This window comes from Vipera berus, assembly GCF_964194415.1.
Source record: "Vipera berus genome assembly, chromosome: 4".
Lineage (NCBI taxonomy): Eukaryota > Metazoa > Chordata > Lepidosauria > Squamata > Viperidae > Vipera > Vipera berus.
Window position 1 is genome coordinate 41,351,286 of NC_138206.1, and position 26,968 is coordinate 41,378,253.

The following is a 26,968-nucleotide window of genomic DNA, read 5'->3' on the forward strand; positions in this document are numbered from 1 at the left end:
ATTTAACTTCTTTGGTTTCTTATTTTTGTATTCATTTTGCACTCTATGTAATGTTGCTAACCTAGAAAGGGAATTATGTAATGGTCATGTATGTAGGAATCTAAATATATATAAATATTACGTATAATTATATTTAAAATACTATACTGTACAGTATATATGTATATCATATAATATAGATTTCTATTCAGTTTCTTAAGATTATTACTCAGCTGCTAATGCAGCATCTTTAACTTCTTGGAGAATATAAGGGTTTGATGAAACGATTAGGCATCACTAATATTAATGAATGAAAAAGCATTTTTCCTTTGATATGTGATTCATTTGATCAGTATTCTATCATATATCATAAGACTCTTTTGTATTTTGATGATCAATATTCCAAGTGTGGCAGTATAAAGTGGTACTGTTACTTCTCATGATCTTGATACTGTCCCTCTATTGATGCACTCTAGGACTGCATTGACTTTTTGGCAGCTGCAGTACACTCATACTTAAGTGGTGCCCCCCCCCCAGGACATCTTGGTCTTTTCACAGTTACTACTGTTGAGCCAGGTCCTACCTACACTGTACTTATGCATATGGTTTTTCTAGAACCTTACTTTTCTCATCACTGAATTGCATTTTGTTGTATAAAGCCCAGTATTCAAGTGTTGAGTTTATCGTCCAAAGTTATTCCCTTTAACTTGGTGTTGTCTGCAAATTTGATGAGTTCTCCTTTTGTCCCCTTATCTAATCCAACCCCTTGTTCATTGCAGGATCCATTACAATACAGCCTCTCTAGCAGATGAGCCATTCAGCTTCCATTTGAACATCTCTCACCACAGAGAACTTCTGCCATGTCTTTTTCTCTGACTGACAGCTTATACAATCACAAAATGTCTTCTGAGTCTTCCTTGTAGGTCTAAGTCATTTTCTGAAGAAATTGAGAAGACATTGTTCTCCAAGTACCCTTGAGATATTTGAAGACTATTATCATATCTTCCCCGGTGATATTTTCTGTAGGCTAATCGTACCCACATCCTTTAATCATTCCTTATAGGGCTTGATTTCTTGAACTTTCACTGTCTGTTAGTCATCCTCTGGGCTCAAATTTGCCTCTCTCCCTTTAAAAATGTGGCGCCCAGTATTGGACACAGTACTCCAGATGGGGACTGAGCAGTAGTGAATAGAACAATTACTTCCTGTGATCTGGACTCTGTGCTATTCCAAGATAGCATTTGCCCTTTTAGCACCCTGTATCACTTGCTGGCTCATGGTTAACACAGAATCTCAGATTATTTTCACATACACTGTACAGTTGCCAAACCACATCTTCCTGTAGACTTGTGCCTTATATTTCTGATAAACAAACCTTCCCCTGCACCTAGCTGAATCAACCCAAGCCCAGTGTTTCTCATTAGGAGGGAGGGGGGGTGGCTGCTTCTTTACAAATAGCCTCGCCAACCTCCTCTATATTTCCCTATGCTCTGTTCTTTGCACCCATGGATCAGGCACAGGTAATAGCTATTCCTCATTAGAGGTGGTCTGCTGCCGCTCATTGACACTAACCAATCCTCCCCTGCTTCTGCTAATGTAGGTGGCTGGCTCATGCTTAACCACCCATCTGATGGCTCTGGTTGCAGCTCATCTTTCTCTTCCAAACTAGCTTCCCAATGGGGCCATCACAGTTCCTTTTCAGTTCCTTTGTAATCTTCCAGTTCTATGTGCCAGTCATGAGTAGAATCCCACCACATTTCTTTCATATTTGTCTTCCTGAAGGAGAATCTCTCTTCTGTTTATTTTCCATGCACTTTGTGTTGGTTTAGAATTATTTAAAGTTCTAAGTATCACTCCCTAGTATCTCTTGTACTGTCTTCTAAAATCTGCCCCCATTGTTAACATCCTGCTTCTCACTTTGAGTTCTGCTTTCTTGGCTTCAGTTCTTAAAGATACATTCTGTGGACAGAATGTTCTGTGAACTTCTGGAGGAATGTTCTATGGAAGGATGAATCAAAAATACAGGTTTTGAGGCTGCATGGGGTTTTTTTGATGCCAGAACAGTGAATTTCCCAATATAAAACTCATTGTGTCTAGCAGGGAGGTGGCAGAAACATGGTTTGTGAATGCTTTGTGATCAGAATTTGGACAACTTGCTATCATTGAAGGAAACATGAGTTTTACTTTGTGGCAAAGAATTCTACAGAAGAATATTAGGCTATCAAACTGTCAAGTGAAATGGAAGCAGATTATATTACAAAACATTGATCTGAATTATACATGCAAATATATAAGATAATAGTTAAAGAAGAATAAATTCACCATTTTGGAATGGCAGCATCAAAGTCCAGGTGTAAACCCCATGGAAGGGGACTTGAAATGAATCATTCGTGACAAAAATTGGCTTGTTATGAAAAACAATGGTTCAAAATTCCTAAATAGTGATGTGAAACAGTGATCATCAATTATAGGTAGTACTTAGTTTACAGTTACTCTAGGTAAAGATTCTAATTGAATATAAAGGATGATTACCTTTGTGTATGAAATAAATTAAGTACAGGTAGTCCTTGAGGTATGATAGACCATTTAATGAATATTCAAACTTACAACAGACCCCCTCCCAAAAAAGCTAAACATAACCCCATTTCAAAGTTATGATGGCTGTGACGGCCCTGCAGTCATTTGCCCTTACAACCCATCACAGGATTGTTGCAGCGCTCCTCCACATCCCATCCTGCCAGAACCCTGCAGAGCTTGGGCTTGCTCCCCACACGCCCATCACACACACACTTGTTAAAGCTCTAGTGATTTCAAGGAGGGCAGGCCATGTGTCCCTGGGCTGCATGGAGGTGATCCAAATGCAGCCACCATTTTGCACGCTTGCTTGTGGGTAAGGACAAAATGGTGGCTTCCAGACAAACTCTTTCATTTTGATGGCTTTGAGAAGTCTGCCAAAGCATCTGAATGCTGCAAAAAGCTGCAGCACTGTGCAGATCTTGTTAAGGCAGCAACATGAATTAGTTTGTCCTTGGACTGCACATCAGTAACACGAATGTGAGTGCCATTTTGTCAGCTGCACAAAATGGCCACTTTTGGAACTGTGCCATGTGGCCACGCAAACAAGCAAGTCATTCCAGCTCTTTGGAAGGCCTTGGAGTTCTTCAAAAGATAAGTGAGAAGAAGGATGTTTGGCCTGGTGAGGTGGGAATCAGGCCGAAAGCCTGTAAGGATACAGTGGGAGTAGGAAAAGGACTGTTGGGTCCCAAGGTATAGGAAATGGAGCACAAGGCATCTTGAAGATGGAGGAGGCCTCGGGAAGGACAGGACAGGTGGGTTTGGGTCTGTACTAGACTTCCAATGGACTCTCCCACCCAGAAGGCACCCCAGTCTCCACTTAACGACCTTCAGGTTTACTTAACATTTCATTGGAGAGAGTAAGGATGGGGTGTGTGTCATTAATTGATACATTTCACCTGCCATGACAGTAATAGGTGAGTTATATTGTGAGTTATATCTCAAGGATTACCCGTAGGCAAGCAATCTTCTTTTTATACATCAGTATGTTCAGCTTGAGCCATTGATATTCAGTGACAAATATATGCAAAGATTCAGAAAATCTGAAAAGGCTCACATTTTATTTGTTCATCAAATTTCCATGGCCACCTATCTTATGAAAAAGGGACTCTTGAGTGGTGTACAATAAAACTGTTTTAACTTGTAAAAACATATTATTCATTTAAAAAATTTTTTAAAAATGTAATTAAAGGCTAGGAAGGGGCAGGAGATATTAAACATCAATGGCGCAATCTCATTACCTCACTGATCTTCTGGGGCCCCAGGCCTAAAGACAACAAGGATGGAGCTAGCCTCACTATAGCAGGGCGGTGTTGTGACTCAGGGCCAGCCTGTGGGTCCGGCAGCCGGCTCAGATGTCTCGGATGACTCAGATGAGGGGGAGGAGGAGTGTGTGGGAGACGAACCGGCTGATGATGGTTTGGAGGCTTCGCAGAGCCCCCAGCCGGGGCCCTCTTCTCAGCTGCGTGAGCCCGATAGTGTGGAGGATGATGACCCACAGCTGGCCCTGTTCAAGGACGCCCGACGCAGGAGGCAGTCGAGCAGGACCAAACAGAGAAAGGCTGTGGGACTCCTCGGGAGGAGGCACAGGGAGGCCACGCCCTGATCTCTAAATAAAAGGAGTGTTTGGGGAAGGGCTGGTTGCTGAAAGCAACCCTTCCGTTTGAGGATTCAAGTTCCAGTGTTTTTGTTTCTTGTTCTGTTATTTGAGTAATAAATCTTGGCAGACGCTTTCCAGCCTTAGACGCTCTCCAGTCTCTACTGTTTGAACAGGGGTTTGCCTTATTGCAAGGCCGGTAGCAGGCTGGTTCAGAACAGGCGGATAGTCCAGAAGGTATTACAGTTTTTCACAGAACCGTAGAAGCTCCAATGAACTATGCTATAATGCAGGACTTTTCAACCTTTTCACCCATTGTACCACTTTTAGGATATGGCAACATCCGAGTACCACCAGTCGCCTAGCAAGGTGTCAAAAACTTGATAACCAAAAAAAAGGAAAAAAGTGATGAAGTACAGGTAGTCCTCGACTTACAACAGTTCGCTTAGTGACTGTTCGAAGTTACAATGGCACTGAAAAAAGTGCCCCCCAAGCCACAGCCAGTGCCACTCTTCCTCCTGTTCAAGGTTTTCATTGTTATGAGCATTTCTGTTGAGGATTGGCAGGGGGGGGTGGGGGGTGGGGTGTTTGGTTTTTATTCCCCCCGTCTGCTGGGTGGTTGCAGCAGGATTTGATCACTTCACATGACCCTGGGACACTGTGACCATCATAAATATGAATCAGTTGCCAAGCATCAGAATGTAAATCACAAAACCCTGGAGATGCTGCAACATTGCAGCTGATTGGCGCTTTTTCTGGGCTCAGAACCGCCAGGATCATCACTGAGCTCCAGCTGGAGCCTGGCGCTGATCCTGGCACTTCCACTGACAGCCCTGCAGCTCCAGTCATCTCTCGCTCAGGCTTGTGTGGTGCTGCCACCAGTTCAGCTCATTCCCCTCCCCTGCTACCACTTTTCTAGGATGGTCGCGTACCAGGTGCCAGTGTACCACAGGTGGTACCCATACCACTGGTTGAAAAGCCCTGCTATAATGTACTCATCAGAAACTATCTGCTTGTTTAGAGTAGATCCCAAATGCTAAATGGTTATAAATGATTATAATGTGATAGTTATTTTAAAACATATTGGTGTTATATAGAAATAAGATCACCGCAGATGGGGACTGCAGCCAAGAAATTAAAAGACGCTTGCTCCTGGGGAGGAAAGCCATGGCAAATCTAGACAGCACACTACAAAGCAGAGACATCACCCTGCCAACAAAAGTGTGTATAGTTAAGGCTATGGTCTTCCCAGTTGCAATGTATGGCTGTGAAAGTTGGACCATAAGAAAGGCTGAGTGCAAAGAATTGAAGCCTTTGAACTATGGTGCTGGAGAAGAATCCTGCGAGTCCCTTGGACTGCCAGGCGATCAAACCGGTCAGTCCTAGAGGAGATCAACCCTGACTGCTCTTTAGAAGGCCAGATCCTGAAGTTGAAACTCTTTGGCCACCTAATGAGAAGGAAGGACTCACTGGAGAAGAGCCTAATGCTGGGAAAGGTTGAGGGCAAGAGAAGAAGGGGACGACAGAGAATGAGGTGGATGGATGGAGTCACTGAAGCAGTAGGCTTGAGCTTAAATGGACTCCAGAAGATGGTAGAGGACAGGAAGGCCTGGAGGAACATTGTCCATGGGTCACGATGGGTTGGACACGACTTCGCAACTAACAACAACAATAGAAATAAGGACAGACAGTTCATCTGATATATTGTAAAATATGTTATTTCCTCATGTCTGTTTTAAGTGACATGATTATTTTTGTATAAATTGTTTTGGCTCATATATGACTGGTCAGAATCAATTTTTATATTCTTGGTAATGTGACTAAAATAGAACAGGATTGGTGATATCTAAATATCCAGGGGTTCTCTGCCATCTGGCAACAGTATTTTTTACCTTTAAAAGGATATAATTTATATCCTATTTATATCTTATATTTTTGTTGGAGTTTAATCAGATTTATTATGGTTCCACACAGAAATATATACATTTATTCATATCATGCACAAAGTACGACAGTAATCATGGAAATAAAAATCTCCAGTTCCTGATGTTCTCTATGTTTGGTTGTTTTTTTACAGAGGTTTTATTACCTGACTAGGTAACATCATGGTGCAAGTGAATGTGAGGTTTGCCCTCTGTTTACATCCAGTATCTTGCCCTGCCAGTGTTGGGGTCGTTTCTCCTTGAAAGTTCCTTGAGTACAATATTGTTTTCTACTTGATTGTTTGCCTGGTGTTGATTCCTGCTTAAGTGGCTGTTAGCTCCTGGAAAGCATGTGTTCTGATCTTTTTGTTTCCTCCTTAGCTTTTTTATTTGTCTTGAGAATTGTGTAAATGTGGCTTATTTCTACGTATCTTAGCTTTTTTATTTGTCTTTAGAATTGTGTAAATGTGGCTTATTTCTACGTATTTATTGATGGTTGATTTTTTCTGAATGTGAAATTTCATAGTGCTTTTGGATTTACCTTGGTCCAGGATGCAGTGAAATTTAGGAGTTTTCCTTGTGTCTTCTGACTGTTAGTTGTGTTGTCTGACCTATATACTGTTGGTGACACTACAGTTTGTAGTGGGTGGCTTCTATTTTTTCTTCTTGGACTACTGGGTCTTTTGTTTACTTAAAATGTTTTAGAGGGTGTTTGTGTACTACAGTAATGCTGTGTATTCTATTAATTGTTTCTGAGATGTCTTTTTATGTATGGTAGTGTTATCCCACTTACAGTGTTATAAAGTTATCTTTTTTATGCTGATGATGTTAACTGGTCAAGTAAAAAACCTTTTTCAAGGAAACGACCAAGATCAGAGAGCTCCAAGGGATCCACAACTCAATGATGAGCAACATATGTTCTCTCCTATAATAATCTCTACTTAAAGCTTGATAAAATGTGAAGGGTTTTGCTGCTTTACTTTAAAAGTCAACAGTGTTGAACACCCCCTCAGTGTTCAGGGAGCACAGTGCAATTTGGGGGATGATTCTGTTACATGTTTTGTGCCAGCCATGGCAGTTCCCCAAATAGGTCATCGGATGGAGCAAAGAGGCTTCTTTGCTCCCCTGCAGCAGCCCCATTGACGAGAGAGTTTTATGGCTAGGGAGGGGCCGAGACCCCCCATAAATACCTCTGCCCAGGGGCTGCTTCTTTGTTCTGCTTCTCATCTTTCTCTCTCTCTTGCATGCATTCTCTATCATATAAGCATGGATGCTTCCATGCCATATAGCTCTTTTTATATAACCTATCGATGAATAAAGCTTCATAATGACTGCATCTCTGCATCCTGCCTTTTTTACTTGGAAGCACCTTAACGATCCATTGATCTCTCGTCAGAACTGCTTCTCAAATTGGTAGCAGAGAGGATGGTTTAAGGCAAAGCTTCCAAGCTTGCAGACAGCAGTGCGATACCTATATTTGAAACTGAAATGGATGGCCGGAGATCCCAGATTGTGACCAGGAGTCTTCAATCAAAATCAACAGCCCTAGCCCCTGAAGCAAGCTCCGCTCCAGGTGAGAGCACAGATGGCTTCCTTCTGCATGCCACAGAGGGAAGCTTGGAAGTTTTACAGTCCGCCCAAGACTGTCCAGGCGCAGTGGAAGCGCTCCGGGCCCAACGCAAGCAACGCGTGGATCAAATGTCTACACAGGAATGCAAGGAACTGCTTCTAAAACTCCTTGCAGTACAGGAGACCCCACAAGCCTCTCCACGAAGGACATCAGTGCGGAAGGACTGTGGATGCCGGGTAAGCCCCCCCTCAGCGACCACGAGGCCCCTCAATATGGCGCCCGCTACCCTGAGTAACCCCGGGACCCCAGGGCTTTCGGCGCGAAATCCCCTGCCTAACTGTGACCTACAGCTTCCTGGGGCAACAGGAAACAAGATGGCTGCGCCCAGGGAGACCGCATGGCCCGGCACAGGAAACAAGATGGCAGCCCCCTGTGCGCCCACATTTTCTAACAAAGAAAGGCCTCAATTAAGTCTGGAGGCCCAGCAATCCCTGGCATCCAGCCGTAGCAACATGCAAACTCCTGGGCTCTCTCCACCAGAAACCCTCATGACCTATGATGGCAATAAGACTGCAGCTCCAACATCGGGAGTAGCCAACCTCCCTCATTACCCTCCAAGGCCCCCGACCCTCTCTCCGGGGCCCCCAGTCTTCCTTTCGCCCCCGCCCAGACTCTCTCCTTACCAAATGGCCTTCGGGGGGGGGTTGGCCCCCTCCTCCAGCATTGGCTTTAGCCATCCCCAAGATTTTCAAGACCAGCGATGGGCTTCTCAAGGCAACCAACAGCATCTTTGGGGCAATCCAGGGCCGGGGGGGCTCCAGGAAGGTTTTCCAGAGTCTTTTCAGATCCAAATGCCGGCCGGCAATCTTGGGCAACGCCCACCCCCTGATCACATGTTTTCTGGACATGCCCAGTACGGACCTTTTAACCCTGAAGGGGGGCCATCTAAAAATCAGAGAAAAATACCACCAACGCCCACTAGAGGGGTCCCTTTACCTTTCTTTTCAATGCAAACCTCTCAGATGCTCTCGGAACAAGACAAAACGTTTCTCCCTGCGTCCCCGTTGCCACTCAACTTTGAAAAACTGAAAATTGGGGGGGAGAACTACCACAGTTGGAATAGAAATGTGCAGGTATGTCTATTAAAGGATGGGACTCTTGAAATGGCTCTGAACCCCCCACCTTTCCCATGGGGATCACGAGAAGAGTGGCTCCATAGACAGGCTTTTTCTACTCTGATGGGTTCTATGGATGATAACTTGTTCCCAAGCATTCCAGATGGACTCACAGCTTGCGCAGTTTGGCAGTTATTATACAATTTATTCAACAGCAAGAGCATTGGTTCCCTCACCAGACTCACAACTGAGTTTTACAACACAAGACTCAGGTTTGGGGCCAGCATGGCAGAACATCTCGGAAAATTAAAATCCCTCAGGGCGCAACTGATGTCCAAAAATTACCTTATACCTGAAGAGAACTTGGTCGCAGTCATCGTGGCTTCCCTGGACAAAAGTTGGAACAATTTTATTATTTCCCTGGAAGGGGGCAGGGATGAAGCCATGCCTCTGTCCTATCTCAAGGGCAGACTCATTGACGAAGATAGAAGACGAAGAGATACGGGAGAATACAACAGAGTCACCAGCCAGCCAGCTAGCAGACGACACCGCAACTCAGAGCAGGTTAATGCTCTACTCAAGTGTTTCACCTGTGGCTCTGAGGGGCACCTCAAGAAGGACTGCCCCCATTTTCAACAAGGCCCCAAACGTGGTCCCAATCAAGGTAGGGGCAAGGGACAAGGAAGGGGCCGTGGCGGGGCCAAAAGTACTAACAATTTTGTGTCTACTTGTGCTCCCACCACAAAGGCTGATAGCCCCACTGACTTATGGTTACTGGACTCTGGAGCTTCTTCTCACATTACCAATATGAGTCAAGGTTTTAAAAGGGTAAAGAAAATTAACTCATCTGTCAAAGTAGCAAATGGTGATAAAGCTTTAGTTATTGGGGAGGGCACGGTTTCTGTACCCGGGCTTGGAAAAGTTGAAGGTGTTTTACACGCTCCCTCCATTGCCAACAACCTATTAAGCATTATCAAACTATGTGACGATGACAGGGTGGAAGTTTTATTTCGCAAAGGGGGAGGTCATGTCACCCGGGACCAGAGGGTCATCGGAAATATTGCCATCATAAATGATTTGCCATATTTTTCCCCACAACCAGCCCCAAGGCTGCTTAACCAGCGCAAGGCCGAAGCGGTTGCATCCAAGCCCCCACAGCAAGGCAGTGTGGATAAGAAATCCGAACCTCAGCTGTCACCTGAAGCACCGCTCAAGGCAACCAATGCCAAGAGGGTGTCAGTGGGGAAGCCACTCCACGATAAGTGTGCCCACCTCTTACACCGAAGATTGGGTCATGCAAGCTTCCCTGTGGTTAAAAAGATGGGAGAGTTTGCTGAGGGAGTCCAGATCAAAGATTGTGAGGTATTCCTGGACTGTGCAATCTGTAAGAGGTCAAAGAGGAAGGCTGCGCCTATTCCAAAAACGTCACTGCGTAAGACCCAATACCCATACCAACTAGTACATGTTGATTTGGTCGGGCCTTTCACACCATCCCTAGGGAAAAGTCAGTATTTTCTCACTGCCGTTGATGATTTTTCACGGTACGGCCACGTGTATATCCTCACAGAAAAATCTGAAGCCTTTGACGCCATAAAATCACTCTACAACTTTGTAGAGACCCAGTATAAAACCAAGATCGCACAACTGCAGAGCGACCGCGGGGCTGAGTTCATGTCCCGAAAATTCCAGGACTGGGTAAAGCGTAAGGGCATCCGCCATTTTCTTACCGCGCCTTTCACTCCCGCTCAAAATGGCGTGGCAGAGAAAAGAAATGGAGTCCTACAAACTATGATGCGTAGTCTGATTGCAGACGCTGGGGTCGCAGAATCATACTGGGCAGAAGCGGTAAAATACGCTAATTACACCTTAAACCGCACCTGGAGCAGTGTTGTGAACCAGACCCCATATTTCCTAGTTCATGGTAGGAAACCAAATCTGGGACATTTACGTGTGTTTGGGTCCTACACATGGGTTCACATCCCCAAGCAGCTGCGGAAGAAGGGGAGATCTGTCTCCCAGAGACTGAGGTTCTTGGGCTACGCTCCTGGCTCCAAGGCCTACCGTTTCCTGGGAGAAGGGGGCAGGATTGTGACTTCTCAATCTGCCTCCTTCGAAGAGGACTCCAATTGGGCCCAGATACACTCCAATGATCTGAGCCCATATATCAACCGTCCCAGCAAGGGCACACCGACTACGACATCACCTGAGACGTCCACATACCCTGCCACCGACGAAAGTGTGGAACAAGACGAAGATGTCATCCCACCTGGTTCAGATGGGGAGGATGAGCCGTCCAGTTCCCCTTCTGAGTGGCAGAAGGTAAGGAGGTCAAAGCGGTCCAACAAAGGCATCCCGCCAAAGAGAATTGACATTGGGCACATCACGTCTGTTAACAGTGTTGTGGTCACCCCAAAATCCTTCTCTGACATCCAGGAGCTGCCCATCGAAGAACAGGAGAAATGGCAGCTCGCGATGGAGAAGGAAATGCAGAGCTTAAAACAACTCAAGGTCTTCACCCCCCAGCAACCTCCAAAGGAGAGGAAAGTCATTGGCACAAGGTGGGTTTACAAGGCAAAACCACTTGCCAATGGCCTCTATCTGTATAAGGCCCGTTTGGTAGCTCAGGGATTCGCCCAACGCTACATGGAAGACTATGGGGAGACATACTCTCCAACTGTCCGGGCAGAGAGCGTCAAGACCGCCCTCGTGACTGCAGCCACTCTGGGGGAGGAAGTCTTCCAATTCGACATCCAGACGGCTTACCTCCACGCCAACTTGGACCGGCAGATCTACATGAAGGCCCCTCCTGGCTACCAGCAAGAAGAGGAAAATACATGGTTCTCCACAAAGGGTTATATGGTCTCAAGCAGTCAGGGAAACTATGGTATGACTGCCTTAGAAAAAGTTTAGAACGAGTTGGTTTCACTGCATCCCGAGCAGATGAATGTGTTTTCACACGCAACTCAAAGGGTACCACAGAAAGGGTGTTAGTTTATGTGGACGACTTACTATATATAGGACCTGACAAGGAAGGGTGTGATGAATTTGCCAAGGCCCTGGAAGAAAAGTTCACTTTGAAATCTTTGGGGCGGGTTGATAAGTACTTGGGTGTGCATATTTTGGCCACTAAGGGGGGGTTCGCTCTATCTCAAAAAGAAAAGATAGAGGAGTTATTGGCCAAATGCAAAATGGCAGAATCTAATCCTACGCATAGCCCAATGCAAAGCGACTTTTACAACCACACTCATAAGGACGGTCCTGAGTTCACAGATAATACGCTTTACAGATCTGTGATTGGCTCCTTGCTATACATCAGCAATTGGAGCAGGCCTGACATAGCTTTAGCTGTAAATCTATTGTCCAGGCATGTGGAACACCCAAAGGAATTCCACTGGACTGCTGTTAAGAGGGTACTTAGGTATCTCAGGGGCACGACCGATGCCCTCCTTGTGCTGGAACCAGAGAAGGGGAAGACGGCCCAGCTCTCCGCTTACTCAGACGCAGACTGGGCTGGCGACTCCAAAAGTAGACGGAGCACCTCTGGTTTCCTCATATTGCTAAATGGCTGTCCAATACATTGGCATGTTAGGCAGCAAAAATTTGTTTCTTGCTCCACGGCCGAGGCAGAATTTGCCAGCCTGTCAGACACAGCCAATGATTTGACTTGGTTCAATGATCTGATAACGAGCATCTGGGCATCTCCTCCTCTGCCCATCCAAATTCTAGAGGACAACACAGCCGCAATTGCAATCTCGGAGGCTTATGCAGTAGGCTCTAGATCTCGCCACATAGACATACGCTATAAAAATGTCAGGCAGCTTGCCAAAGAGGGTTTTATACGTGTAGAGCATTGTAATACAGCTGACCAGATAGCTGATCTGTTCACCAAACCTGTCCCCATTGACTGGCACAACCTTCTGTGTAAGCGTTTGTGTTTGGTCTTCTGAACGTTTTTATATACATGTCTATGACACCTGCTCGCCCCCTCACACACATTCACTGGTCCCTGTCATTGGCTGGCAAGAAGGGGAATTGTTACATGTTTTGTGCCAGCCATGGCAGTTCCCCAAATAGGTCATCAGATGGAGCAAAGAGGCTTCTTTGCTCCCCTGCAGCAGCCCCATTGGCGAGAGAGTTTTATGGCTAGGGAGGGGCCGAGACCCCCCATAAATACCTCTGCCCAGGGGCTGCTTCTTTGTTCTGCTTCTCATCTTTCTCTCTCTCTTGCATGCATTCTCTATCATATAAGCATGGATGCTTCCATGCCATATAGCTCTTTTTATATAACCTATCGATGAATAAAGCTTCATAATGACTGCATCTCTGCATCCTGCCTTTTTTACTTGGAAGCACCTTAACGATCCATCGATCTCTCGTCAGAACTGCTTCTCAGATTCTTTGTAAAATCCTCTTTTTTAACTTAGTATAGGAAAGAAATAGACATGCTGACTACCAATTTTAGTGGAAAATGAGCTAGTTTCTGATATGAACATTTAAATGCAAGACATAGTTCTTGAGAGATATTGAGAGCTCTTACAGAAAGAGTTAATGCTCATATTTATCTAGAAGCCTTCCTCTGTAGTAATTCAATCATGTTGGCCTGCTTTCAGGCAATAATTCATTGTTACCCAAACACTAGAGTGAAATGACAAGTTAATAACTGCACTAATAATACTTTCACAACCTAACACTGCATTTCTTGCTCATATTCTCATTGTATCATCCAGCTTCCTAATGCAATTTCTGGCATGGTTAATGCAATTTTGAGTTGGATTTTTTTTATTTTCTGCTATGCCAGAGGATAGTGCATGCAGTAGTCAGACTATTGCATAACTTAGGGATTTGCTCATATATCCTTTAATTCTATTATTTTTGTTTGATTATCGTTTTCTCCAAGAGAGTAAATTAACTTCATTGTGAACCATTCCTCCTTTCCTGTTATTTTCCACTGGTGGAAGGAATTTCCCAATATAATACTTGCTCCTCTTTCAATTTAATGATTCCCAAGCCGCACCTTCATTTGCCAATGTCCTTTTAGACAGTCTTCTTAATGTCAATTGTAAACAGATAACTGCTTATAAGAAAATGAATTTCAATGTGAGGATGCCTCAGTATGTGATATGGTGATGGAAATTTCCAACACTGTCAAGATTCTTTGTATAAGTTTTTAAAACTACCTGCTTTCTAAGGATGAAGCCTTTGTCAGAGAAACTCTAACATTCCACTTTGATCTGGATACTGGCTTAGATATTTTCTCCTTTGTTGGCAATAACTTTTACAAGACCAAATATATTTCCCTAAAATTTGACATTATGAAGTTATGCATGTTTGGAAGAAGCTTCACAAAGTCCTTGCTAATTATTATAAATATCAAAATACAGTAAAGACCAGAGGTTCCCAACCGGGAGTCCTCCCACCCCCTAAGGGTGCAAGATGATATTCCAGGGGGTGCAAAAACTTGGGTTTTCAGAATTACAGTGTATATGCATAATTCGTTGCTGTTATTTCAAATTTTTGTAAGGGGTGCGAGAACGTATCAGAAGTGTTCTAGGGGTGCAGGGCATAGTAAAGGTTGGGAGCCGCTGGTAAAGAGACATGGAAAATACTGTTTTAAAGCATGGATAAAGAAGTAATATCCCAGATAGCAGAATTCTTACAAACATGTATAACACTGAAAATAATCTTAACATACATCAGGAACCAGTTTACTGTGGTGGTTAAGGCACCAGACTAGAAACCAGCAGAGGCTAAGTTCTAAGGCCCACCTTAGCCATGAAAGCAAACTGGGTGATCACTCACTCTCCTTCAACTTTAGGAAGGAGACATGGCAAGCCTTTCCCCCACACACACACACAAAAAACCCTCTTGCCAAGAAAACTGCAGGGACTTGCCAAAGACTCTCCAGGAATCACCACTGACTTGAAGACTCGGACCTTCCCAAGCAGAATTTTATGTTCTTGATGCAGGAAAATGAAGGGCAACAGAGTATGCAACAACAAAAAGTTGAGAAGAGCTCTTATGAATGAAGAGTTCTCATTTGTAAGTTCACGACACATATATGGGGAAGCATTTTTTACTACAAATTTTCTTCACTGTGCTTGGGACAAACATGAATTGTCCAGATTCAAAGTTCATTTTGTGTAATACTTTCCCAGAAGAACTGAGTGAAAGTAAACATGACATCACGTTTTCAGCTACAACTTTGAGATTAGAAAGTAATTTGACTATTTCTGAAATTCATTTAAACTGTAAACATATGTCATGAATGTATAAATGAGAATTCTTCATAACAACTCTTCTCAACATTTGTTGTTGCATATCCCGTTGCCCTTCATTCTCCTATATTAAAACCATCAAATTCTGTCAGAGAGTATAAAACTAGGGCAAGTACTGGGAAACTTTGTAATATTTCATAAGTTCTCTGTATGAGAAAGCTGTCTTTGAAGATTGCTAGCCTCCAGGGAAGAGTACCTTCAAAGTAGGACAAAACAGACTTTGACTCTTTATTACATAGTGGTTTCCCATGGCATTCTGTATCAAGTTTTAGTACTGCTGTATCTATATATCAGCATTTTTCTCATCTTCTCCCCCACCCCTCTTGAGTTCTTGAACAATTATTATTTCACTACTACTGTGTTTCCCCGAATATAAGACCGTCCCCTAAACTAAGACCTACCCTGATTTGGGGGGGAGGGCTAATAGAAGCCCTACCCTCAAAATAAGCCCGTTAGGACCCTGCCCACTCTGTCCCACCTCGCTGCAGCAGTGGGGCAGGAGACTGTGAGACACATCACGCTGCTGCCACCACAATGAGGTGAGGCAGGTGGGGGAGGGGTGGAGCTGTCCCACACGCCCTGCACCCACTTAACGGTACTTCAGCCCCCCCCCGGCCAGGCCATTCCTTGATTGGCGAACCTTCACTCCCCTCCCGAGCTAGACTGCCATACTACAGCGGATGGGATGGGTGGGGTAGGGTAGGCCCAGTCCCCCTCCGCCATTTTGGAGCCAGGGGGGAGTGACAGTGAATGGCTCCGCTGCCACTGTGCGCCACTGGAGGGCCTTTCTTTAAGTTTCGCCCTGCAGATCACCTGCCCGGGCTGTAGCATGGCAGTTTGGCTCAGGAGGGGAGTGAAAGGTTGCTGATCAAGGAATGGCAGGGGGGGCTGAAGTACCAGTAAGTGGGTGCGTGGTGCATGGGGCAGCTTCTCCCCCTCCCCCACCTGTCTCACCTCGTTGTGGCAGCGGCGTGATGTGCCATGTGGCCACCTGCCGTGAGCAGCCACAGCAGAAGTGGGCCGGAAGCCACACGGGCTGCTGGACAGGACTGTTGGTGCTGCCGCCGTGAGGCAAGGCAGGTGTCACAAAAAATGTAAGACACCCCCAAAATTAAGGCCTAATCCCTTTTTTGGAGACAAAAATAATATAAGATAGGGTCTTACTTTCGGGAAAACACTGTATATGGAAAATTTTGCCAGTAGTTTAGCTAGTTTAATTAGGGGACAGTAATGGATGTTTAAAAGGGACGTGGTGGGTCAGTGGGTTAGGACGCTGAGCTTGTCGATCAGAAGGTCGGCAGTATGGCAGGTCGAATCCCGAGTGCCGCGTAACAGAGTGAGCGCCTGTTACTTGTCCCAGCTTCTGCCAATCTAGCAGTTTGAAAGCACGTAAAAATGCAAGTAGAAAAATAGGGACCACTCCGGTGGGAAGGTAACAGCGTTCCGTGCGCCTTTGGTGTCTAGTCATGCCGGCCACATGACCACGGAGACATCCTCGGACAAGTGCTGGCTCTTCGGCTTTGAAACGGAGATGAGCACCGGCCCCTAGAGTTGGAAACAACTAGCACACATGTGCGGGGGAACCTTTACCTTTACCTTTTAATGAATGTTTAATTAGGGGACAGTCATGTTTTTTTTCTTTTTATCATTCACACACACACACACACACATGGCTTTATTATTTTTACAGATATTCAAGTTAGCAAGCGTACTTAGTTCTGCTTCTCCCATTTTCCCCAAAACAACATCACGGTGGGGTAGAGTGGAATGAGAGAAAATGACAGGCCAAAGGTCACTCAGCTGACTTTCATGGCTAAAGTTAGATTTGAACTCAGTCTCCTAGTTTCTAGCCTAGTCCCTTTACCACTAGACCAAACTGACTCAAGAGAGTGTATGCATTAAAAAATAACAGACAAATATTTAATAACCTGTGTCAGGTATAAGACTTCTATCCTGCAAATTCAAGGATTTTAAAAGAATCCATTAGTATTATCAGGAAGGAAATCGAGGGCACATTTTACATCTGCATATTTATTTTGACTGTCCATAGAGTCAATCAGGGTTGCCCATGCAGCATGAAAGGTTCTCTCACTTGTCTTCCTCAGCTGCAGAAACTATATACTATTAAAATTCTTCTGTCTTGTAACCTTCAATTCCCCAAATCTGTTGAGGTTTGTGTGTGTTGAGATCGTAGTTGGATCAATGGATTTGGTTATTTTATTCATTTTCTTTTGGACAAAGAGGGAAATTCCCTACCTTGGTAACAACAGGAATAGTGATTGAGATTTTCCTAGCCATGAATTCAAGAATGAGCAGTTTCATTTAATAATATTTACCGTATTTATCGGCGTATAACACGCACCGGCGTATAACACGCACCTCATTTTAAAAAGGAAATTTCAGGAAAAAAACTTAAATTTCAAATAAATATCATTAACATTATATCGGCATATAACACGCACACATCATTTGCCCCCTATTTTCAGGAAGAAAAAGTGCGTGTTATACGCCGATAAATACGGTAAGTTAAAAATGTATAAAGACCACAAAGAATCATAATTTGATCTCATGGCTCAGATGCCAATACATGTCCTCTTTTCCCTTTTGAATTCTTTGCTTATTTTTTCATGGTGACTGAATATTCATTAAATAATTGGATGAAACAGTCATTATTTTCTTGAGATATTTGTCTTTTTTCCATTGTTTATTGAGCTATTGCTTTATGAGGACTTGGTTTCTTAATGTTACTGACAGCATATGGAGGGCCAACATTTATCTACTTCCTGTATTGATCTGCTGGTAGAGAGATTGCAACTAATTAATTTTCTTGCAAGAGGGTAACTGAGCTACTGAAAATTGGAAATCAGCTATAGCTTTTCATATGGATTCAAATCCTTTATGTATATACTTAAAGGAATATGTATATCTTTGACCACCCATAATAGAATTTCAATACCTTTTTGTGTAAACTTTATACTACTTGTAGTACTTTTCATTGAATATGATTTGTTTCTAAGTCCAGTTGTGGCCAATAATAGATATGCCAATTTATCTTTGATTTCTGTCATTTAATATCCTGATATAGTTTCCTTCACTTTTTCCAGGCAAGCACAAATGGTAAATTGTACCTGCCTGACAGAATATATATTCTCTTCCAAGAAGGTCATCCATAATGCTGTGATGTGCTAATACCATGATAAGTGCAAATGATTTCTCTGTCAGATTGTGGAAGAATGAACATTTTTTAATGCAAGAATATATAATCTGTAGCCTTCAGGTCATATCAGCTTGCCAGCATCCTATTGTACCCCCTACAATGGATATGTTTCTTTCTTTGTTGCAAGATGAGAGATTTTAAAATATGAAAGGGTGCCTAAGGCTTAATGACCCATTTTTACACCTTACATTGCTATGAAAAATTGGTCTGATATTTTGGTGCTCTGTGTATTTGTGTGTGTGTGTGTGTGTGTGTGTGTGTGTGTGTGTGTGTGCATTTCAATACAGAAATGCAATACTCAAAAGGCAAAAATTAATATCTTAGGCTAAAAAATTGCCTGCTCCCTTCAAAGAAATATTAAAAATGTAAAGCGTGTGTGCTGTATTGAGATCCTACGCCTTTCATATGATATGGTGTTTCTTAGCAGTACAATGTGTAGAAAAAAGAACCAGAGACACTGGGCAGCATTATAACGATTGGAAATGGAAAAACAGACCCTTTAGAATAGGTAAAGGTAAAGGTTCCCCCGCACATGCGTGCTAGTCGTTTCCGACTCTAGGGGCCGGTGCTCATCTCCGTTTCAAAGCCGAAGAGCCAGCGCTTGTCCGAGAACGTCTCCGTGGTCATGTGGCCGGCATGACTAGACGCCAAAGGCGCACGGAACGCTGTTACCTTCCCACCGGAGTGGTCCCTATTTTTCTACTTACATTTTGACGTGCTTTAGAATACAGCCCTCAAATTAGAGTCCTTGGAAAACTTTGGTAATCAGCTGACAAGGTTTTCCCAGTGAAGAATTTGAAACTGAAAAGCTGAATTGTGTGAAATTTCACCATCTACTGGACCCAAGCCTGATTAAAATTATTACCTTGGAAATTATTCCCATAGTTTTCTAGACAACATAATGGCAATTGTCATTCAAAAGCAAAAACATTTAATTTTTCAATAATGGGCCACATGGTGGTGCAAAGCTATCACAACATGATGCCAGCTGGGGAACTGTGATTCTTCTTTTTTCAGTTCATAGGCTTATATATCAAAGGGCCTCTTAATTTTTCTATCTTCCTATGAATTTAAGAAAAAAAAAGAATAAAGGAGGGAATGGGGGATTTGTATCGCTCCTGTATTGCTACATGCGATTGCAGCATATTCCCACAGATATGGGAACTGATATGTTTGTTGTTGTTAGCTGCCAAGTCGTGTCCGACCCATCGTGACCCCATGGACAACGGCCTTCCTGTCCTCTACCATCTTCTGGAGTCCACTGATAGGTTAGATCTACACATGTGTGAAGAGACATTAAGCTTGGGATTGTATGTGTACTGCTTTAATAGCAGTGTTACAGCTCCACACTTAACATATAGTTACTATAGCAACTGAGGTTATAGCAACTGATGCTCCCTTAGCAACAGTGCCAGGAAATAATCCAGTACCAATTAAAAATAAACTGTTAGCTAGGGGAATAGGAATAGCAATGGGAGAAGTAAGGTTTTCTTTTTCTTTTCTTTTTTTTGTGTGTGTGAATTGGTTGCTTTGTCATCCTGAGACTTGTGAGCACTGGCGGGGCCAGGAAGAATAACCCTTTTTCTTTTGAACTTGGTAGCTGACGTTATTCTCCTAAATTGGTAAGTTAGAGAGTATCTGCTTGGCAGTATGAGCCTCAGCCTCCCTGAAAAGTAAATTCCCTAGAGAGAAGTGAGGAGGTCTTCACTCCTCAGTATGTCACATCACTGCATAGCACAGCTTTCTAGTCTTTATTAGCATATTGATTAAAGCCAGTAGCAATATAGGCTCCAGGGGAACTTCCTAATGTGTTGCTGAGATGCATAAACCTATATTAGAAAGACAAACTCCTATTACTGTATCATGAGAACTGCCTCTTCCTCTCCCTATTCCCCTCTCCATCCCCTCCTCCTCTATTGCTATCTTCATAGCAGGTAAGCAAGCAAGGACTAATAGAGTGGGGGCTTTTAGTGCAAAGGTGGAGATGTGTAATTGTTTTAAAATCAACAGAAATATACTTAGGTCACTGTATGGGTGTGCCTACTATATTATATCAGTATTTTGCCTTCAATGAAGACACTAGGGAAGTTTCTGGATTAGTATTCCAGGGGACTTTTTATTTTTACATTATATGTAGAAAATATTTTACCAGTTGTCACAAGTAGTCACAATATTACCTGCTGTGTTATAAGTGTAACATAAAAGTAGTTCATATATATATTACTAAAACTCTCCTATCTGTAAGCTTTAAGGAGGCGAAATGGTACATGAATGCTCCAACACTGGAAGTTTTGAAGAAGAGACTGGACAACCATTTGTCTGAAATGATATACGGTTTCCTGCCTAAGCAGGGGGTTGGACTAGAACAGTGATGGCGAACCTTTTAGACACCGAGTGCCCAAACTGCAACCCAAAACCCAGTTATGTATCGTCGGGTGCCGGGTGGGTGTGGCCCATTGCGTGGGTGTGGCCCATTGGTGGGCATGGTTGCGGTGGTAACCACAGACTGCGTGGGACTAAAAAGTTCAATCAATTCCAACTTTGCAAGATCTTTTTTTTCCCCACCAGAAGTTGAAATTGATTGAACCTTTTTTTTTTTTGCACACGGTGGCGGAGGCCTAAAGTGAAAAGGTTTTATAAAACCCAGCTGAAGGCCTAGGACTGGGGCGACGGAGCGCGTGCCCACAGAGAGGGCTCTGCGTGCCACCTGTGGCACGCGTGCCATAGGTTCGCCACCACAGGACTACAAGACCTCAAACATCCCTTCCAACTTATTATTATTATTATTATTAGTATTAGTATTAGTATTATTAGTATTAGTATTAGTATTAGTATTAGTATTACTACTACTACTACTATACCATAGGTCAAAACCTTTTCAGTCAAGGTACCTCAAATGGGATAACTTATATAATATCAAGACTCATTACGTCAGTGAAAATGAAATTTAAGAAATGAAATTTTGCATCACCACCATTCTTCTGTAGTCATGTGATCCTCATTTACAATGTTCCTTGATACTTTCCCATAAATCAATGGGGAAGCTTTGGAAGCTTGTAGGGAGAAAGTCAGTGGGGCTCATGTGGCCATGGCTGACAGTGGGACCATGGCAAGGAATTTGGACTTGCGTTCTTTGTTTAGATGAGGAAATATATCTGAAAGTATGAACAACAGATCACAAGTTATCTGATAGTTTATAAAAGTGATTATTGTAATCGAGAAAATGGCTTGAGGATTAGAATTATATTGGAATCTCTAATTTTCTTCATTATAACTGACACTTATACCTTGCTATAAATTGTGTTAAAGAAAACATATGTACATGATTGACTATCCTGAAGTGCTAGCTTCAAATTCTATTGGTTTACATTTTATTGGGGTAAAATTAAAGCAAGTTAAAGAAAAGAGTTTGAGTAATATAAGAAATTAACTTTTTTCTTAAATGGCATGCAAATAATGCAAAATGAAGTGCAAAATGATATCTTCTTGATCTCCGGATATATTTGATGCCCTGCATATATATTGTCCTAAAATGTTTGGGAGGTTTTGCTTTATTTGATACATTTTTAAAAAATGTTTATTGTAAAACAAGTAATATATTATTTGTGTATAGTGTTAACTAGAGATTATTAACTGATGATTTAGGTAACAAACATTTAAAGATAGGGGAAATGTTTATATAAATATTAACTATGGTTTCTAAAAGATTACTGTTAAGAAACATAAGGTTGCTGAGTATAGCATTGATAAACAGCTGCAAAGTGCATTAAATTATTTTGTTGTATAATAACAGTTTATATCATAAGCTATAGTAAGATAGTAAATAGTAAAGTCTCCCCTATAATTAATTGATCCATGCATTTCTCTCTCTCTCTTCTCCTCCATTACCCCACCTCCAAGTAACAAAGCTACAGGTCAGCAAATCAAAGCGGAGTATAGTTCTTGTGGCAAATAAGCCGATCCCTCTGAATTGCTCTGTCAAGTCTCAAACCAGCCCAGATTCTCATTTTGCAGTCCTGTGGTATGTTCATAGACCCTCAGACACAGATGGGAAGCTCATTCTGAAGACCACTCACAGCTCTGTATTCGAGTATGGCACTTACGCGGAAGAAGAAGGGCTAAAGGGAAGACTGCAATTTGAAAGGTCACTCTCGGGGGGGCTCTTCAGTCTGACAGTGCAGAGGGCACAGGTCAGTGACAGTGGTAGCTACTATTGCCATGTGGAAGAATGGCTGCTCAATCCTAACCATGCCTGGTATAAATTGGCAGAGGAGGTTTCTGGCCGGACTGAAGTCACTGTCAAGTTACCAGGTAGTATTTCTCAAGTGGTGGCAGATTATGCATAAATAGATGGGAATTTGGGGGGGGGGGGGCTCTGAAATCTTTGCATGTAAGTAGATTGGTTCCTCTTTTTCCTTTCCTGGTTATTTTTGTTGTTGTTGTTTATATGCCACCAACTCCAATATTGATTCATGGCAGCTTCAAACAAATTAAAGGGATATTCTTACTTTCTACTGGTTGGCATTTGTTGTCCTTAACAGCGTTGAAAGTTCAAATACCAAGCAACCTTCTGGACCGATGCATAATTGACCAGTACTGCCAAGTTCTGTCTTGTAATAAACTTCACTTTTCCTATCCCTCAAAGTGTAGAATGCCAATCTGTTAATTTGTTTTTCCCTGATTCCATGGCAGCTTACTATTTAATAAAACCATAACACAATACTAAACAGAAATTATCAATTTTTAAATTCTAAGAAGGAAGTTATGCCCTCATAAAGACAACTATAGGGAAAGTTCTTAATCTCTGGTGAATGCCAGCTGCTCCAGATATTCTGACTGGTACATTTGCAGATCCTCAGTTATGTTAGTGGCTGTTGTATCTGCAGCATTTCCGTGTGCTATTTCATAAGACTCCATATTGCCTGCAGTATCTTTCCTATTGCATGGTGCATATGTTTATATACAAACATATACAAAAGCATGCAGGTACAGTATATATTGTATATATATGCTTTTCAGCTGCTAAACTATGTGAGACAATGGGCTTAATACAAAATATATTAGTATGCATTGACACACACACACACACACACACACACACACACACACACACGTGCTACGGCCCAGCTAAAGGATATATATCCTTTAGCTGGGCTGTAGCACAAATGGGCTAACTTACAGAATGCATCCAAACTCCAGAACCTATGACTTCTGTGGAACTGAAATTTGACCATTTTGTAAAGCATTTATAAAACATTTTATGACATAATACAAAATGTCATAAAACATATCCTATTGTCAACTCTTGATGTTTGACTGTTGTGCTGTTCAATCGAGGCTAATTTCAAGACAGAGAACTCTCTGAATATTTCCTATAGTTTTCATATAGATTAGAAACTCTGCCATTGTTGAAAGCACTGAGGAATATGGAAAGAAAATATCTCTGGAATGATGATTCAAGGGTCTAGTTATTTTTAAAAAATATTTGAATCCAGGCTCCCAGTATACGTTTACAGGTGGAGCCTAAATCAAAATGAATATAGTGGATATAGAAAGTCTACACACCCCTGTAAAAATGCGAGGTTTTTGAGATGTTAAAAACTCAGATCAGAATAAATCTGTTCAGAATTCTTTCCACCTTTAATATAATATATAAGCTGTAAACAATTCAATTGACAAACAAACTCAAATCTCATAGGGGGGAAAATAACAATAAGAAACTTGAATAATGTTCACACCCTCTTATAAGTAAGGAGATGGCTAGGAATTAGCCACTCACATCCAAACTGATATTAAATACTCAGTACACACCTCTCATCAAATAAAATGCCTGTGATCAAGCCCACATAAAGTTCAGCTGTTCTAGTAGGATTTTTCTGACATTTACTCAGTTGCCTCATAGAGCAAAAGACATGACCTGCAAAGAGCTTATAAAGCATGAAAGGGATCATCACATTGTTGGAAGGTGTGACTTAGAAGAAGGGTACACAAAAATTACCAAGACATTACCTTGGACACAGTGAAAACAATAATTAACAAGTGGAGAAAATATGGTACAGTAGTGAGAATACCAAGAACTGGATGTCCATCCAAAACTTATGATCGAACAAGAAGAAAACTCTTCCTAAAGGCTGCCAAGAGGCCTATAGAAACATTAAAGGGCCTGAAGGAATTTCTGGCAAGTAATCTCCCTTATTCTTCATTCTGGGCTGTAGGGTAGGGTGTCAAGACAGAAGCCTTGTGTCATAAAGAAAAATATCCAAGCCCAGCTACATTTTGCAAAAAACTATATTAAGTTTGACAAAAAAACCTGGAAAATGTGTTACAGTCTGATGAGACCAAGGTTGAAATTTTTGGCCATAATTCCAAAAAGTATGTTTGGTGCAAAAACAACCCTTTATAAGAAAAGGACAGCCGACACACAGTGAGGCATAGTGGTGGCAGCATTATGCTTTGGGGCTGCGTTTTTTTCAGCTGAAACTGGTGCTTTCGTTAAGATGGAGGGAATTATGAAGAGTTCCAAATAATCAGTGCATTTAGGCCTCAGCTAAAATGCTGAAGATGAAGAATTTTCAACATGACTACGACCCAAAGCATACTCCAAATTAACAAAAGAATTACTTCATTAGAAGATCACAGTTAGCCTAGACCTGAATCCAACTGAAAAATCTGTGGGGTGAACTGAAGAAAGCTGTACACAGGATATGCCCTTGCAATCTGATAGACTTGGAATGCTTTTCCAAGGAAGAATGAGTAGAGATTCCCAAAGCAAGATGTGCCATGCTCATAGGCTCCTACCCTAAAATACTGAATGCTATCATAAAATCAAAAGGTGCTTCAACAAAGTATTAGTTTAAGGGTGTGCATTTTTATGCAATCATGGTATTGTACATTTTTATTGTTATTTTTTCTCTTCAAAAGAGTTCAGTTTGTTTTTTCAGTTGAATTGTACAGCTTATGCGCTGTATTACAGTTTGAAAGAATTCTGAAGTGATCTATCTTGGTCTGATTTTTACATCTCAAAAACCTGGCATTTTAACAAGGTACATAGTCTTTCTATGTTCCCTTTGGTTACAGATAATACATAAAGCATATCAGAGCAAAGTTGAAACTGTAGAAGTATAACTAATGTTTGGGCGGTTTTTCTCAGTTAATAATTATTATTATTATTATTTTGTATTTTCCTAGATAATCTGTTGGAAGTCAACAAGAGCCAAAAGAACCTAACCGTTTTAGAAAACGATTGGCTAACACTAGAGTGTCTAGTTACAAACCGGAGCAGTCAAGCTTCCCAGTTATCTGTGGAATGGTATGTGTGGAAATCTGGTGACCCAGAGAAAGCAGTTATAAAGCTGACAAGGCAGGCCACTCTTTTATATGGAGAGTTAGCAACTCTAAATGGTTTGAAGAGCAGGCTGCACCTGGAAAGTCCTTTGCCAGGCCTATATCTTCTTACTATCCAGAACATGACCCTGCAGGACAGTGGGACCTATGATTGTCGAGTGGAGGAGTGGCTGCTGAATCCTATGAATACCTGGTACAAAAGAGCAGAAGACCTGTCTGGACTGACAACAGTTTTGGTGAAGAAGCCAGGTAGAGTATTCATTTACTTGAAGGGTTGCATCACAGATGGAGAAAGCAGCTTAATTTCTGGTCACTGCACATTATTCCGTGAACTATCTGGTTGCACTGAATGTATTTCAGTCAGCAACTAGATTGACCAGTTGACTTATGTCACTTGTGCTATAATACTAAGTTAGCAGTCACTGATTTTAGCTAATGTTAATACTGTGTCAGGTATGAACAACCAAGTCCACACCTGCAGAGTTCAAACTAACTTCCTTATTATGTTCTACCTATAATAAGGGAATCTTTCCAGTCCATCAGTTTTCTCTTGGAAACAATTAGATAAAGCTCCAAGGAATTCAGGAAGGTCTGATTCTGTCCCTTTTATGGCTGTGCAGTGAATCTAGACTTAGGGTCCTCACTTGTTCCCTCCTGCCTACCAAGCTTCACAACATAATGTGAAGAAAAACTCCAAAAACTATTACACTTTTATGCATTTGTCCTCTTTAGAAGAGGGGAAAGCTTCAAGCAAAACCATCCCCTCTCCTCCCCTGCTGGACCACCAAGATGGAAAGGTTGGGGACCTTTTTGCTCTAAAGAATAGTGCAATGAAAGAATAATGAAAACACTGAAGATAACATTGTTGAATGCAAAGAGTGAATCCATCATGCTTGGGATTCGTCTTCAACCTTCCTATCGAGGGAAAGAAAATGAAACCGTAACAAGAGAAGACCAAAGAAAAGTATTATTTTCAAAATTTTAAACTTTTTGTCCAAATTTTCTATCCTCATACTTAAAGATATGAAACAGGAAAGACTATGTGTCACAACCAGTTTAATGTTGCTTTAACTCGGACAGCTGTCGTGACCTTTAAGGAACTGCTGACAGATACTGCAAGAACATCCATGGTAGTTGCCATATCCTACTCCTGACCCTTGAGGTTTACTAAAAGGGTGTGAAACATATTTTGAAAAATAATGTAATCCAGTATTATTATATTTAAATGCACTTCAGGTAAAGTTGCAACAGTCTTTTCCATTTAAAAAATGCATATGAAATTGTTCTTTCCTGTATGGATTTGAACCTGACTAATTATTAAAAGATGTTAGTCTTGAGTATAAAGCAAGGAGGAAATGTAGCCCCCAAAATTAAA

At 42.2% G+C, this 26,968-nt stretch overlaps 1 protein-coding gene across 1 annotated transcript in view; it reads left to right on the forward strand.

The window, feature by feature from the left end:
* Positions 1-26,968, forward strand: part of IGSF3 (immunoglobulin superfamily member 3) — a 113,828-nt gene that overhangs the window by 81,543 nt on the left and 5,317 nt on the right. The window contains exons 8-9 of the mRNA XM_081327114.1: positions 22,150-22,560; positions 25,438-25,842. Coding sequence (XP_081183240.1) covers positions 22,150-22,560; positions 25,438-25,842 — 816 coding nt within the window. The remainder of the gene's footprint in view (positions 1-22,149; positions 22,561-25,437; positions 25,843-26,968) is intronic.